The sequence below is a fragment of the Pelophylax lessonae genome, assembly GCF_965119305.1.
Source record: "Pelophylax lessonae genome assembly, chromosome: 11".
Taxonomy (NCBI): domain Eukaryota; kingdom Metazoa; phylum Chordata; class Amphibia; order Anura; family Ranidae; genus Pelophylax; species Pelophylax lessonae.
The window spans coordinates 52,631,906-52,648,121 of record NC_138778.1 but is presented as its reverse complement, the minus strand read 5'-3'; the positions used below and the strand labels follow the sequence as shown (position 1 = coordinate 52,648,121).

At 43.1% G+C, this 16,216-nt stretch overlaps 1 protein-coding gene across 2 annotated transcripts in view; it reads right to left on the bottom strand.

Annotated features, from left to right (window-relative positions):
- The window catches only part of LOC309566765 (rho GTPase-activating protein 39-like), a 175,281-nt gene extending 162,438 nt beyond the window's left edge, over positions 1-12,843 (bottom strand). For both annotated transcript variants that reach the window (XM_082272059.1, XM_082272060.1), the window contains exon 1: positions 12,681-12,843. In XM_082272059.1, the coding sequence (XP_082128185.1) occupies positions 12,681-12,691 (11 nt within the window). In that variant the 5' untranslated portion in view covers positions 12,692-12,843. The remainder of the gene's footprint in view (positions 1-12,680) is intronic.
- Positions 12,844-16,216: the final 3,373 nt, after the last annotated feature.

Here is a 16,216-nt window from a genome sequence, read left to right as displayed (position 1 = left end):
GCGGATCTGAATGGTCCCCCATGCATCCCTATGGGGCATCGGATGTCAACGGAGACATGCCCGCTGACATCCGATCCGTCAAATCTGAACGGATGGAAACACTATTTTCCATCCGTCCAGCGGATTGGATCGGATGAGAACGGACCGACGGTCCGTTCCCATCCGATTCCCCCATAGAGATGTATGGGGCTGTGACAGCTGTGTCTCCGCAAATAGTGCGGAGAACAGCTGTCATTCTCCTGCTCAGTGGAGAAAAGCGGAGTCCGTTTGACGGACACAGCGTGTGTGAAAGAGCCCTTAGGCTCATTTTACTAATTTCCAGGTGTTCCTCTTACCTTACTTCATTGTTAAATTTCCTGTGTACAGAGTTGAATAGCCTAGTACACACAATGAGATGATTGGACGAATGATCGTCCTTAGTTTTTTATTTTTTGGATGCTAGCCTCCGTATTGAAAGCAAATAGAATACTAAAGTTTAAAAATTCTCCCACGGTAAAATAAAAATTCAGAAGTGATGTATTGTATTGCATTTGTAATGTATTTCCGGGCAAAAACTGTACTGATTAAGTCCCCGTTCACACTAAGGCGACCTGTGAGGCGACCTGGTCGCCTCACAGGTCGCCGTAGGTCGCCTTCCATAGGGAAGCTGCGGACCCGTTCTAATAGGAGCGACACAAGTCGCTCCGACTTAGAAAAAGGGTCCGGAGCTTCTTTGGGGCGACCCGGAGGCGACCGCCATAGACTTCAATGTTATGAAGTCCGTGGCGGCCGCTCCGAGGTCGCGGCGCGCTACTCGCACCGCGACCTCGGAGGTCGCCCCCCCAAGTCGGATCGCGGCCTAAAAGAAAAAAAAAATCGTATGATCTGATACTGGAGGAGAAAAATTTTGTGTTAGTCCCTTCGGAAAATTTTGGATGACAGCTGTCTACTAAAGATCAGATTATCGTACAATCGCTTCAAGTGGTATTTTTTGTACAATATTCTGATCGGCCTTGTTGGTTTCAGTCAGGCAAACCAAGATTCAAAGCAGGCTGTTTGAGCTGCGCTGTCTCTTTAGGTAACCCATGATAATCCTTTGTCATGTATTGAATAGGCAAAACTTTTTTTCCCCATTTTGGATAAAGTAAGGGAGGGTTCTAACCCATTCATATTTTATTTTTTTTTTACCCAATCTGTGTCCCATTGTGGAGATTTATCTTCACTTCCTGTCCCATGGCCAAACAAGTGAGAAGAAATCCCTGCAAATAAGGGAATTTCTTGGGGACCGCTATGTCACCAGAAGTAGGGTCTCCTTAACAGGGACACAGTTTTGCCTTTAGTTTTACGTTAACTGTGTATTACCAAACAAAGTGTGCAAAAATTTCTGATTTGCATATTGTTTTCCTGAAATTGCACTGGAGGTGACAATGTGATCAAGTTAGAAGTTAATGCTCAGCAGAGCTCTTCTTTAATTCTAATTGGTCTAAGAAACGCCAACATGGACAGGATGTAATCATGCTGTATAGGGGGACTCTTTTAAAGTAGATCAGAACTCAAAAAGTGAATGCCTGCTATGTTATAGACAACATCTAGAAATGGTTGTCTGTCATGTGTTTGCCTTTGGGAACCAACAATGATTGGCATTACAGTAAAGGGACAGTCTGTAGGAAACATGGTAGTTGTAAGTTTCAAAAAGCGCATACAAAAAACATTTTTATATGAATCACTGGTGTCATAATTGAAATGGAATATATAAATATATATATATATACATTTTTCATACATGAGCAGCAGTAGCTGCCTTCCCTGGGATTAATCAACAAATAAACCAAAACCACGTCAGCCAGAATTGACAGGCATAGCATTCTGATACCTCATCACTAAAGAATGACACCAACAGTACCAAACTAAACTAAAAAGACACAATCCGTCCCTAGCAAAAAGTCAGTGGCACTATAGGCCTCAGATGAGTGGACTCACCACCACGGCCTTCCACTGCTTACAATCTTCCCGCAAATCTGGTAAATTGCATCCGACCTTTGCCATAGAAGCATTATCCAGGAGGATTATAAACAAGAAGGCCAAAGAGAAGGTCACAGTAGGGAGAACGGTGTCACCTCTGCATCTGATGTCCATATACCCAAATATAAAATAAGTGTAAAATCCTAACAATAGAAAACCATATTAAGCCACCCTGCCGCTAGAAATTTTTTTTTACCAAAGCAAGATATACCTCTAAAATTTATGTAAAAAAGTAATGTAAATACTAAGCTATCCCACTGCCTGCGCTTCTAAAGGCCGCTCCAATCTTGAGAGATCAAGAGTCCACTGGAAAACCAACAATTCCAGGAGTACTGACGTCCTTGGCACCCTTCAACTCTTACTGGCACTTTCTGCTGACCTCCACGCCACAAAAAGGGTTCAATAGTGATAAGGAAGTCAGCAGGACTACCCAGAGAGCCACACATATATTCATGAGAATGGCAATTCCAATTTGCCCAATTAATTTTTCTGGTTTGAATAGAGCGGAGAATGGTCCGAGCCGTTGACAGCTGTCAACAACACTTGTCCCCATAGACTAGAGTAGGGAAGCTTTGACAGTTGTCATTGGGACACTTGTTTCCACTGTAAGATTCACTCTTAGAATCTATTCCACTAGGAAGTGTAAAATTTTAAAATAGTCACCAAAACAACATGTAGCACTACTCCCTTGGGAGCTGCTGGTTACAGGTTCCCCTGGATTACCCACAGCAACAACTCAACCGTTTAGCATCTCTAAAGTGCTTTGGCTCAGTCAAGAGGGTTTTGGTTTTGTGTAGTTTTATTTGAGAACTTGGATAGGAGAAGGGATGAGTGGGATACTCCCAATTTGAATGAACTATGCACAATTTGCTGGGACGTCTAGATATAGCTGAGTGTGGCAAGGCCGCTGCTTCACCTTGTCACTAGCAATGAAGAAGAATTTAATGAACTTGTATTTCTCTGTAAATCGCTCTTCAGGGCTTAACTAGGCACCTCCTTTGTCCCTATTCTTCAGGGTTCTCTACACGGCACCCCCTTTACTGTAACTCTCTCTGTGTGAGCTGGCCCCCTGATCCCCCCCCCCCCCCAACTTCGCTGGAGTGGTCCCCCTTCCTGGGCAGACCCTTTGGCAAGTCCCTTAGTACTCACGGACACTGTTTTTCCCAAGAGACTCTGCCAACAGCTCTACGACAGCTTCACTGGATCCTCTGCAGCTCAGCTCCACACCTGGTTCACTAGGCCGACTGCCTAAGACCACCTTCCTCATACACAGCAGGGGGAAAGACAGCCGTCTGCCTCCTCCTGGGACTCTGCTTCCCGCCAAAGATGCCCTGTCACATGTCCCCCCGGCTTTTATGAGCAATCCCAAGATGCATTGCAAGAATGCCCCACCTAGGAGGGTGCTACAAAATAGTGAAACTAAATTCTGGTTTAACAAAAATCTACGGACTGTAAAGCAAAACTTAAGGGTAACTCCACTTTTGTTGGGCGGGGGGAAATCAGCAAATAAATAAAGAAAAAACATAAAAACAACATAGCGTATACAATTGCGCCACAAATCATATTGTAATTTAATGTTATTAAAAAATGACCTTCCCTTTTCAATCTGCAGCTGTTGTAATTTTCTGAAAATGCAATGCAATATGGCTACCTGAAGTTCTGTACACAGAATGTGTTCTGACCACACCCCAGATACATAATTTCCTGCTTCTGTGATTAGCTTACCAATTTTCCCAGAAGTCTGCACTAAGATACAAGTCAGATTTCTGGCATCCCCTGCAACAAAAATGTCCTTTTTGGTGAGATACTCCCAATAGGAACACGTCTAAAAGGATGCAGGCCCAGCAGTTTTCCTCAGAGACCTGCAGCTGCCACAGCTGATAGATAATCATGAAACCACTCCCATTTGACCCACTCAGCACAGAAGAACACACAGGGATTTCTTCAGAATAACAAAAAGGTAGAAATCTGCAATAAAGTTTGGTAAAAGGCTCGCATATGTACAGAGATCACCCAGGGGGGAATGTTTTTTTCCCCTTTAAAAAAAGTGGAGTTACGCTTTAAATATGAAATTCTGCTGGTGCGCCCACCATTATTTTCCATCACTGCCTTAACCCTCTTGGGCATGGAGTTCACCAGAGCTTGACAGGTTGCCACTTGAGTCCTCTTCCACTCCTTCATGATGACATCACGGAGCAGGTTGATGTTAGAGACCTTGCGCTCCTCCACCTTCCATTTGAGGATGCCCCACAGATGCTCAATAGGGTTTAGGTCTGGAGACATGCTTAGCCAGTCCATCACCTTTACCCTCAGCTTCTTTAGCAAGGCAGTGGTAGTCTTGGAGATGTGTTTGGGGTCATTATGATGGAATACTGCCCGGCAGCCCAGTCCCTGAAGGGAGGGGAATCACGCTCTGCTTCAGTATGTCACAGTACATGTTGGCATTCATGGTTCCCTCAACGAATTGTAGCTCCCCAGTGCCGGCAGCACTCATGCAGCCCCAGACCACGACACTCCCACCACCATGCTTGACTGTAGGCAAGACACACTTGTCTTTGTACTCTCCACCTGGTTGCCGCCGCACACGCTTGACACCATCTGAACCAAAGAAGTTTATCTTGGTCTCATCAGATCACAGGACATGGTTCCAGTAATCCATGTCCTTAGTCTGCTTTTCTTCAGCAAACTGTTTGTGGGCTTTCTTGTCTATCATCTTTAGAAGAGGCTTCCTTCTGGGATGACAGCCATGCAGACCAATTTGATGCAGTGTGCGGCGTATGGTCTGAGCACTGACAGGCTGACTCCTCACCCCTTCAACCTCTTCAGCAACGCTGGCAACACTCATACGTCTATTTCCTAAAGACAACCTCTGCATATGACGCTGAGCACATGCACTCAACTTCTTTGGTCGACCATGGCGAGGCCTGTTCAGAGTGGAACCTGTCCTGTTAAACCGCTATATGGTCTTGGCCACCGTGCAGCTGCTCAGTTTCAGGGTCTTAGCAATCGTCTTATAACCATCTTTATGTAGAGCAACAATTCTTTTTTCAGATCCTCAGAGAGTTCTTTGCAATAAGGTGCCATGTTGAACTTCCAGTGACCAGTATGAGAGAGTGAGAGCGATAACACCAAATTTAACACAATTGCTCCCCATTCACACCTGAGCCCTTGTAACTAACGAGTCACATGACACCGGGGAGGAAAAATGGCTAATTGGGCCCAATTTGGACATTTCCACTTAGGGGTGTACTCACTTTTGTTGCCAGCGCTTTAGACATTAATGGCTGTGTGTTGAGTTATTTTGAGGGGTCAGCAAATTTACACTGTTATAGAAGATGTACACTCACTACTTTACATTGTAGCAAATTGTAATTTCCTCAGTCCCCGTTCACATTAGGTCGCTCCGACTTAGGGGGCGACCTGTGAAGTCGCGTGCAGCGCGACTTTGGCGCGACTTGCACGGACTTCACATAATGGAAGTCAATGCAAGTCGCCTCCAGGTCGCCCCGAAGTAGTACCGGACCCTTTTTCTAAGTCGGAGCGACTTGTGTCGCTCCTATTAGAACGGCTCCTGTACTACACAGTGGGAGCGACGGTGCATGACTTGCAGAGATGTATAGTGACTAAGTAGAACTACTTCACTACTGTACTTAAGTACCGAAAGGCGGTATCTGTACTTTCCTAGAGTAGAATTTTTTTCTCCTACTTCCACTTTTACTTCACTACATTTTTTCAATGATTTCAATACTTCTACTCCGATATTTTTTTCTTGTGCTGCATAGTTACTCGTTACAATTATAAAAATTACCACTGCCAGAACAGTAGATGGCAGGTTTCATGAAGCTCAAAGCATGTGTATTATCAGCGCATACGAAAATAAATGCTACTGTATGTATAAATAAAAGCTGCAGTTGAAATAATAAAAAAACAATATGATGTTCAAACTTTTGACTTCTTTCTTTAATAACTACATAACACAGTACTTGTACTTTTACTTTCAGTACTTGAGTACTAACTTTTTTTTCAAAACTACTGGTACTTTTACTTTCAGTACTTGAGTAGCAAAATTTTAAAAAAAAACTACTTGCAATACTTAAGTACAAAAAATGTTGAATACTTTAGTACTTCTACTCAAGTCACTTTTTGATCGAGCACTTCTACTCAAGTCACTTTTTGATCGAGCACTTGTACTTTTACTCAAGTATGGGTTTCGAGTACTTTATACAACTCTGACGACTTGTCAGGCTGACCAAGTCGCCTGACAAGTCGTACCAGTTTGAATGGACACTCAGTGTTATCACATGAAAAGATATAATAAAATAATTACAAAAATGTGAGGGGTGTTCTCACTTTTGTGAGATACTGTATATACACACATTTTGCTTTTCATTTATATAATAAATTGAATGAATTGGGTTACAAGGTGAGGGTTTACATATAATTTAGCAACCTGACAGAGGTTCTAACGCTCTAATTGTGGCTATAGCCACAACTAGAATTTGGCTGGAGTTCCACCTTAAGAATCATTCATTGTGCACCAAAGTAGTAGAGAACTCTTTGCGCCTAAAGACAACCTCTGCATAGGACGCTAAGCACATGCACTCAACTTCTTTGGTCGACCATGGCGAGGCCTGTTCAGAGTGGAACCTGTCCTGTTAAACCGCTATATGGTCTTGGCCACCGTGCTGCAGCTCAGTTTCAGGGTCTTAGCAATCATCTTATAGCCATCTTTATGTAGAGCAACAATTTTTTTTTTCAGATCCTCAGAGAGTAGAGAACTCTTTGCGTCCAAATGAGCAGCTATTTCATATAAAAGCAGTACAGCAGTTTTGGCATCGTCATCAAAAAAAACAAACCGGACTGTCAGTAAAAAGACGGAGAACAGTGGTTAGCAGAACACTGGATTTAGGTAAAAAGGAAAGCGTGACCGTCTAATTCTGGAGCAGAAAGCTTAATCCGAGTCCGTTTAACAATGTACAATAGTCAGCTCTGGAATTCTGGCTGTTGCTCAGTTAACACTCCCCTTCATTTAATCAGTTTTGCAGCTGCCATTTCCACACAGATGAAATTAAAATCCCACATGTAGGCTTCAACCCCAAAAGCTGTTAAGCTGCAATCAACCCCTCCAAAAAAACCTGTCACAAGCCATCAGCCTCAAGGTAGACGTTCCAAAACAGTGTGTGCGTGTGTGTGAGAGAGAGAGAGTGTAAGTGTGTAGACAGGGGAGCGCTTGTCACACCATTTATGAGCTGTACAACCTCAATATATAATCATCAACCCAACGCAACCTATAATTTGGTAATGTCAGTGTAGCACAGCCTAAACCCTATAACTCACAATCCATGAGAATATTAGGCATATTGTACGTTCTTATAAGGACTGCATCTTAGGCTAGTAAAAGAAGAAGAAAAAAAAAAAAAAGACATATACCAGACAAGACTTTCAACATTTCTTTGCACAAAGGAACCCTTGAAAAAAAAAAAAAAAAAAAAAAAAAAAAAACTTTCCGGTCTCAGAGAACTCCTACTAAAAATGTCTATATCTACAACTCATTCGTATGATAGTCAGTGGGAACAATGCTCTTTAGGAGGAATTTACCCCCTTACAGATAGCGACTGGTCACCAGTCCTCAGGAAGGACGTGCTGGAGCTGAAGCTGGAGAGAGTCCAGAGAAGGGCAACTAAATGAATAAGGGGGACTGGAGGACCTTAGTTACGAGGAACGACTACAAGCACTAAATGTATTCTCCCTGGATTAGAGACGCTTGAGAGGAGATATGATAGCAATATACAAAGACCTCACTGGTGATCATAGCGTAGAAAGAAAACTTTTCAGTCTTGGGGAGTTTAAGGCTTATTTCACGTAATCGGACCGATCGGGTCCACCTGTCCCGTTTTTCAGGTGGACGCGATGGGCCACCTATTGTCCTCTTTTGGGAGGCAGATGTCAGCGAACATGTGTCCACTGACACTTGCCTAGCATCCGACCCGACAAGATCTGTTGTAAAAAGATGCATGGCGATACGTTTGCCACCCATCCAGTGGGTCGGGTCAGATCAAATGGGATCGGATAAAAACAAACAGGCTGTCCGCTTGTACCTGATCTCCCCATAGAGAAGAGCCAGACTCTGACAGGTCTGTCTCTGTACAGTGAGCAGAGACGGACCTGTCATCAGCCTGCTCAGCGGAACGATCCCCGCTGAGTAAGCGGAGTCCATCAAAACAGATCCCCTTCCCCATGTAAAAGGGGCCTAAGAGGCCATGGGGCCACTCAACGAGATTGGAGGAGAAGCGGTTTAACCTTAAAGGGGAAGTCCACCCTAACACTAAAATTGCTACATCTACAGCATCCAAAATCTAAGACTAACCTATCTACCTACCTACACCTATCTAGGTAAGGTTGAAAAAAGACACAAATCCATCCAGTTGAGGTTGTAAACCCCCCAAAATTCTTTTTTTTTTTTCTTTTTGCAACCTGCAAGAGAAACACATAATGAGCTAGTATGCATCGCATACTAGCTCATTATGAAATACTTCCCTTAGAACGAGCCCCCGCCGTGCCGTCAGCTTACCTGTATGACGGGCGACATGTCCAGTCGCCCGTCTTCCGGGATCGCGGCATCCGGCCATCTGATTGGCCGGAGCCGCGGTGACGTTACTCCCGCATGCGGGAGCCGACGGTCACGGCACGGAGCTCTGAAGGAACGGCACGAGTGGCCGTTCCTTCAGAGCGCATGCGCCAGTGACGTCACTGGCTGCATGTAAGGTAAATATCTCCTAAACGGTACATGTTTAGGAGATATTTACAGTACCTATAGGTAAGCCTATGATAAGGCTTTCCTATAGGTACAAGTTACAGAGGAGGGTTTACTTCCTCTTTAACCTGTGTAGATGTATGTGTGTCAATGTCAATAATTATTTTCCATATCCCTGTATGATGTGTTCACCAGGATACACGTCCAAGAGTCTTTTAAAAATATCAATATTCCCCGCTGACACCACCAATTTTGGAAGAAAGTTCCACATCCTTAACGCCCTGACAATGAAAAAACCCCTACGCAGCCCAAAGGATAAGTCCATCCCGACACTAAAATCTCTACATCTACAGACATCCACGATCTAAGGATAACCTATCTAACCCTGTAAAGAAGATATCGCTATAATACCTCTTTTGAAGCTGCTCCGGTCGGGTCTCCAGAGACGGAAGCTCTGCAGAGGACACACAATGGCTGTAAAATAAATGGGAAGGGACGTCACCTATAGGGCTTCTGTTGTTGGCTGCCTCCACTGCACCCACCTATACAGGGAAGCCGCCACTGACAGCTCAGCACGGATTGGCTTCAGAAAAGTTATGTATAGTGATTTCTTCTTTACAGGGTTTAGATAGGTTATTCTTAGATCGTGGATGTCTGTAGGTTATTCTTAGATCATGGATGTCTGTAGGTGTAGAGATTTTAGCGTAAGGGTGGACTTATCCTTTAAGATGCGTAGGGGGGTTTTCAGTGTCAGGGCGATAAGGATGTGGAAATCTCTTCCACAATTGGTGGTGTTAGTGGGGAATAATCATATTTTTAAAAGACTCTTGGACGTGCATCTTAGTAAACACAACATACAGGGATATGGGAAATGATTATTGACATTGACACACATACACCCACACAGGTTGAACTGGATGGACTCATTTATTAGCCTTACCTACTATGAAACTATAAAAAGAGAATTGGTGTCAGTGGGAACATATCTGAGAGGCAGAAATTGCTAATTTCTCAGGGAACCCTTAGCAACCTCTGGAGGAACGTTAGGGTTCCATGGAACCCTGGTTGAGAAGCCCTGTACTAGACCAATGTTTAAAAAACGTTAGCCGGAATACATTTTTATATTTTCTATACATATGCAACTACTACTAGCTGTAATAGTGATCAGTGAAATTTTCCACAATAGCAAATTATATATATTTTTTTTTTTGCGTCTAAGCCAAACACAGAAATCACAGAGTGGAAAAGAACAGGGCCATTGCCCAAAGCAACCTGATGACTTTAACGTCAACGAACTTCTGCGCCAATGTCCAGAAAATCTGCGTCACCAAGTCCCATTGGTTATCTCTGTTTTTGTTTGCGCAAGCTTTCCAAGAAGCATCACATGCTTGTTTTTGTAAGAGCTGGTCTAAAGCTGCCCCATACACTAGTAGATTTTTTGAACGAACATTCTCATCACTACAATTAATGACCTCATAAAATTTGTTCAAAAGTACTTCAAAATAATTTGTTTTTACCATTCGATTTTGGAGTAAATGGACTTTCCTAAAGTAAAAACCACCTTCACCGTAAGAATTTTGTTTGATCAAGAAAATGTTTCTATCCTGCGCCTTCAAATTTTCTCGTCACTGCGGTCAAAGTGACCCCACTAATGAACAGAAAATGAAAAGGAACCTTCTTGAATCCCCCGTTGACATTGGAATGACTTGTCATGCAATTTGACAAGTCAAATCGCATGCAAGTCGCAGCTTATTGCTAGAAATCGCTCTGTTCAAATCCGTGTGACGCCGACTTTGCGGTGCTGCGCCGATTTGAAAAAAAGTAGTTACTTTTGACAATTTTGAGTGCGACTTACATAGACATCTGTGCATGAAGCCGAACAGATGTCTTCCAAGTCGCGCTGACATGCAGCTTTGAAATCGTGCGATTTCAGATGAAGTCACATGAACTGCAATCAATGTGAACGGGGTCTAAAACAAACATTTTTTTAAATTAAATTCTACTGGCACATGGCAAGCTTAAGACTGGCACTGTTACCAGGAGCAACAAGGTGGCAAAAAGGTTTCAAAAAAAATTCTAACAACCGAAGTACAAAAAAATTGAACTGTCACCCAGACCAGTCTCATCTAGGCAGATTTAAAGGAAATGAAAAGTAGAGCTGTCGCCCGTAGCAACAGATTCCATAATGATATAAAAAAAGTAAACCTCAAGGTTCATTCAGTTTTGCCCTGTAAACCACAAAACCAAAAGTCCCCAGGTTTTCATAGTGCAATAAAAGACATCTTCAGGGGAAGCCTACGTAACTTTTACTGGTAGGGTAAGACCTTGGGGACACAATGCTAAACGCACCACAACTGTTGGAAGTGTGAACAGCTTCATTGCCGAATAGGAGCAAAAGCTTAAATGCACGAACAGGCCAGATTTTAAGTATTACCTTGGGGAGATGCAGACTAGAATACTGAGATCACCTGTGATGTAATTTAGTTATCTTGCAAACCTGGCCTGTTAGTGGGCCCCAAGGACCTGAGTTGAGGACCACTGGCATAGGCAGTTAAAAATAAAAAAGGTAATTATATGGGCATAGTTCACATAATTGTAGTGCAGCAAAAAAAAAAAAAAAAAAAAAAAGAAGAAGGAGGAAGGAGCATGCTGCATTTTTCTGCACCGCAAAAAACGCATGCAAATGCACTGCAGCGCATCACAGTGCACATAGAAGCCCAGAGAAAGAAAGCAGGAAGTGACCTCACAGGACAAATGCAGACAGAAAAACGCACGTCAACTACATGTAAATACGCACAAATGCAGGTATGTACACAAGGAAAAAAAAAAAGGCGCAGTAGATAGTAGATGTGCAGTTTCTAGTGTGAATGGGCCCATTGTTACCTGGGGATAAAAATGAATGCAAAATGCATCAACATGTTTATGGGTTACCATGGACTTCCAAATGCCTCAAAACACATGAAAAAAATAAACAAACACACACAAAACAAAAACCCCTGAGCTTCTTTCAAAAAACACCCTATAGCACATAGATGTAAAACAATGCCTTCGATGATACATTTTCTTTAACGCATTCCCAGGCCCCGTTCCCACTACGCAAAGTCTGAATGGGGCCTGGGAATGCGTTCCCACTCGCGATTTTGTGAGCGATCTTCACAAGATTCTGCATGTCGCACATAAGGCAGCCCGTTGACTTCACTGAGCTGCCCTATGCGCGTTTATCACCCAAACGCTCCTGCTCCTTTTTGGCTTCACCCGATTTTTAAAATCACGTTTTGCCACGACCACAGCAAAAATCGCACGACATTCGGGGGCCATTTAGAATGAATGGCACCAAAGCGCGATTGCCACGCGATTTGAAATTGCCGGGCAGAATTGTGGCGATTTTGCCCAAACTTCTAAATTGCCAAGTGTGAATGTGGTCTCAAACGAAAGTGGCCTTACAGGCTTGAACAACGCTTTTCTTGGGTATTTACACCACACATACTAAACAAAATTTGTTTAGAATTCTCAGAAGAATGTTGAATGTTTGTTATTATTCTGGGTCTAAATAAATATTTTCCACCAGAAAGAATAAACTCACAACACGCGTGGCTTGTTTCCTAAACAACCAAATGAAACCGACTACCCTAATAACACATGGATGTGTGGTCTACAACCCATTCCATACGAGACCTTAGGGAGTTCGGTTAAGATTAAAAGTTGAGTAAAGTGGTGGACAGCCATGAGATTAGCCGCCGTGTACTGGTTCGTAGTCTGGTCAATAGGAAAAAAAGAGCCTTCATGTCCAGCTCTGGGGCAGAGAAGTCCTAGGAACACAACCCCCTGTAGTGCTTTGTCACGCTTGGGAACTTCAGCCACACTATCAGCTGCACCACCGAGACCTATGGAAAAGACTCTCTGTCCTCCCCTAGCCCAATCTTACCTCTCAGCCATTTTTAAGCGTCTCCCCCTCACATGGTCCAGAAAATAAAGTCTTCAAACACAAGCAAAGTCAACCAAAAGTCCTCCAAAACCTGTTGATTTCCAGATCCCACAGAATCAGTTGTGATCCCCTAGCAATGATATGAGCAAGTGAGATAGCAAGCTCACCCCCCTCCTCTCTCTGAGTCAGGCTCTCCCTTCCCAGGCAGGATGTGTAATCCGATTCCACTCCCAGTATATCCTCCCCCATCTACTGGTGTGTAGAGCTGGGACATGCATTATTACCCTGCACAAAGGAGAGGGGGGGGGGTGTTAACCCCTTTCATACCATTGGGCTGCTTGACGACATGCGAGCCCGCTTCCAGTGAAGGAAGGGTTAAAGGAAAGTCCCTTTTCAAAAGTCCCATGCAGACGTCATTATCACCGAATCCCTTTTTTGTTTAATAAAAAAAAAAAATCCCTGCAAGTTTGCAAGTTTCAGTTTTATCACATGACATCTCGTGGTAAAGAGACCACATTCTGAAACGTGAGCGGAGTGCCGCAGGAAAACAATTTTGGAGTGTTGCCAAGAGTTTAAAAAAAGGCATTTCATAACTTACGAAGAATTATCGGCATTCCCAGATCCCATTTGTAAACCCGCCAGTAAAATTGATTCTCTCTTTAGTGCAAAAGTCACAACGGGGGAGAATACCAAGGAAGGGTTATTAGTTAAGGGGGGGGGGGGGCAATTATTTACGGAATTAATACAATTAATACAGAAGACTGTATTTGTAAATGGGATTAAGAGCCGCCATATAAATTAACCTTCTTTATATTACATCATTTTCAAAAAATGGTTTATTTAAAAGAGTTGGATAAATAAGGGCAATAACGAAGTGGAGTTTCCAAAAAAACTCACAATTCTTTACATAACCCCTTTCCAAAATGTCCCCATGATAAGTGCAGACATTGAATGCAGACTGCTTAGTTTATCACTGCCTAAGCCATGGTTTCATCAGCCCTTCTACATACCTCCCAACTTTCTGAGATAGAAATGAGGGAAACCTATTAGCAAAAGTGTGTAAGAAAAGAAAAAGGGAGAAAAAAGGTTTTGACGGACTGTACAGGCCAGAAAGAAGCACAAATCAAATAAAAAAAATTGTCAAATTTATTAACATGTAAAAAAAATTAGACGCTAATATGCGCCTCCTTAAAAAACATACAATACATAGCCTATATAGAAAAAATGAGAACCAAGAGGTTGTAGCTACATAGTGAGTACTAAAAAGATGGGTCCTCAGTTTCCAACATGTTTCGCTTATTGTTGCTTCATCAGGCCTTGAGGAGCCAAACGGTACTCATCTCAGTACAACAACCACACACATATATAGTCTCCCTGGGCGGGTGCTGAAGTGTAGGAGGAGAGGTTGACCAGAGAGATCATTTTTAGTTTGTTTATATATAACTAGGCAAATCACTGATGCCGTTGTTGGATCAAATCCCCAATATAACCAAATCCCCTCTATTAGAGATGATGGCCATTTAGCAGGTCGACTGGTGTTCCATGTGTCTGTGCAAAACAAATGCAAGAAACGCTGCATCCAGTGTGCCTCTGTGGGTATTCCTTATCTCCTCGGTCAACTCATTTGACCCAGTTGACCTGAGAGATCTTGAATACAGAGGGACAATGTTTCAAATCAGGGTCAGTCCCTCGAAATCAGGGACAGTTAAGAGCTACGGTTTAGCACTGGGAAACACTTTTCGATAGATATTTAGTGCACTTTATATAAAGTTATATAGATCAGACCAAAATGATGGACAAATGAGGAGGAAAGAGGGACAGAGGGACTTTGTTCCAAATCAGGGCCAGTCCCTCGAAATCAGGGACAGTTGGGATGCTTCTAAAACCAGGGTTCAGTGAAACCCTACAGTTCCTCCAGAGGTTCCTAGAGGTTCCCCGATCTGTGGCTGAATGATCTCCCATCTGATGGTGCCTGCATAGTTTCGGGTCCAATACCACTTGGCAGAGCCAACAGCGCGACACCAATGATCTTTTCAGTTGTTTGTATGGTGTGCATTCTTTCCACTGACCACAAATGTAAAATGACTTCATCCCACTGACCACCAATGTAAGGGACATTCTTCCTATTGACCACCAATGTAAGGGAAGTTCTTCCCACTGATTACCAATGTAAGGGACGTTCTTCCCACTGAACACCAATGTAAGATACATAATTCTCATTAAAAACCAATGCAAGGGGTCTCCTTCTCACTGACCACCAATGTAAAGGACATTCTTCACACTGGCCACCAATGTAAGGGGCATTCTTCACACTGGCCACCAATGTAAGGGGCATTCTTCACACTGGCCACCAATGTAAGGGGCATTCTTTGAACTGACCACCAATGTAAGGGACATTCTTCCCACTGACCACCAATGTAAGGGGTCTTCTTCCCACTGACCAACAATGTAGGGGGTTTCTTCCTACTGATCACCAATGTAAAGGGTCTTCTTCCAACTGATCATCAATGTAAGGGGCATTTTTATTACTGCCCACCAATGTAAGGTACATTTTTCCCAATGACCACCAACGTTAGGGGCATTCTTCCCACTGACCACCAATGTAAGAGGCATTCTTCCCAATGACCACCAATGTAAGGGGTCTTCTTCCCACTGACCACCAATGTAAGGGACATTCTTCCCACTGACCCCCGATTTCAGGGGCCTTCTTCCCACTGACCCCCAATGTAAGGGGACATTCTTCCCATTTACCATCGATTTCAGGGGCCTTCTTCGCACTGACCACCAATGTAAGGGACATTCTTCGCACTGACCCTCAATGTAAGGGGACATTCTTCCCATTTACCATCGATTTCAGGGGCCTTCTTCGCACTGACCACCAATGTAAGGGACATTTTTATTTGCAGCAAATGACAATAAGGTATGTACTTTACAGATTACATTTGCCACCCTAAACACAGCTTTTTGGAGTTCTCCCTTAAAGTGTATCTAACCCCTATAACTTTTTTAAGTTTTTGTTAGAGTGGGAAAGGATTAGAACCTCTAGGTTTTTATCAGAGTCCATGTCCCCACTAGGGAGACTAACCTTCTCTATTTATCTTGCTGAACATTGTCACTGGGTATGAAAGAGGAGTAGAGAACAAATCTTTCAATAGGGACATTTGTTGCGGTTACAACTGTCTGAGAAATACAGCTTCTATTGTTGACCTCCTCCTAAAAATGCTAGTGGCACTATAGAAACGCAGTCTGGATGAGTTTCAGATGCTTTTTTGCATGCACGGTTTTGACATGTGTTTGATGCTTTTTTGGTGCATTTTTCATACAGTCCAGTGCATTTCTCCCCCTCCTATTTTTCCTTAACCTTAAGGGCCAGTTCACACCACATGCAGTCTAATGTGTTTTTTTTCTGCATAAACAACGCATGGATAGTAGGTTATATGATTTTCAATGTCATAGTTCACACCAGCGCAGTCAGCTCCAGAAAAAAAAAAAAGTAGGACATTCTGCATTTTATTCTGCACTAGACTGTACTGGAA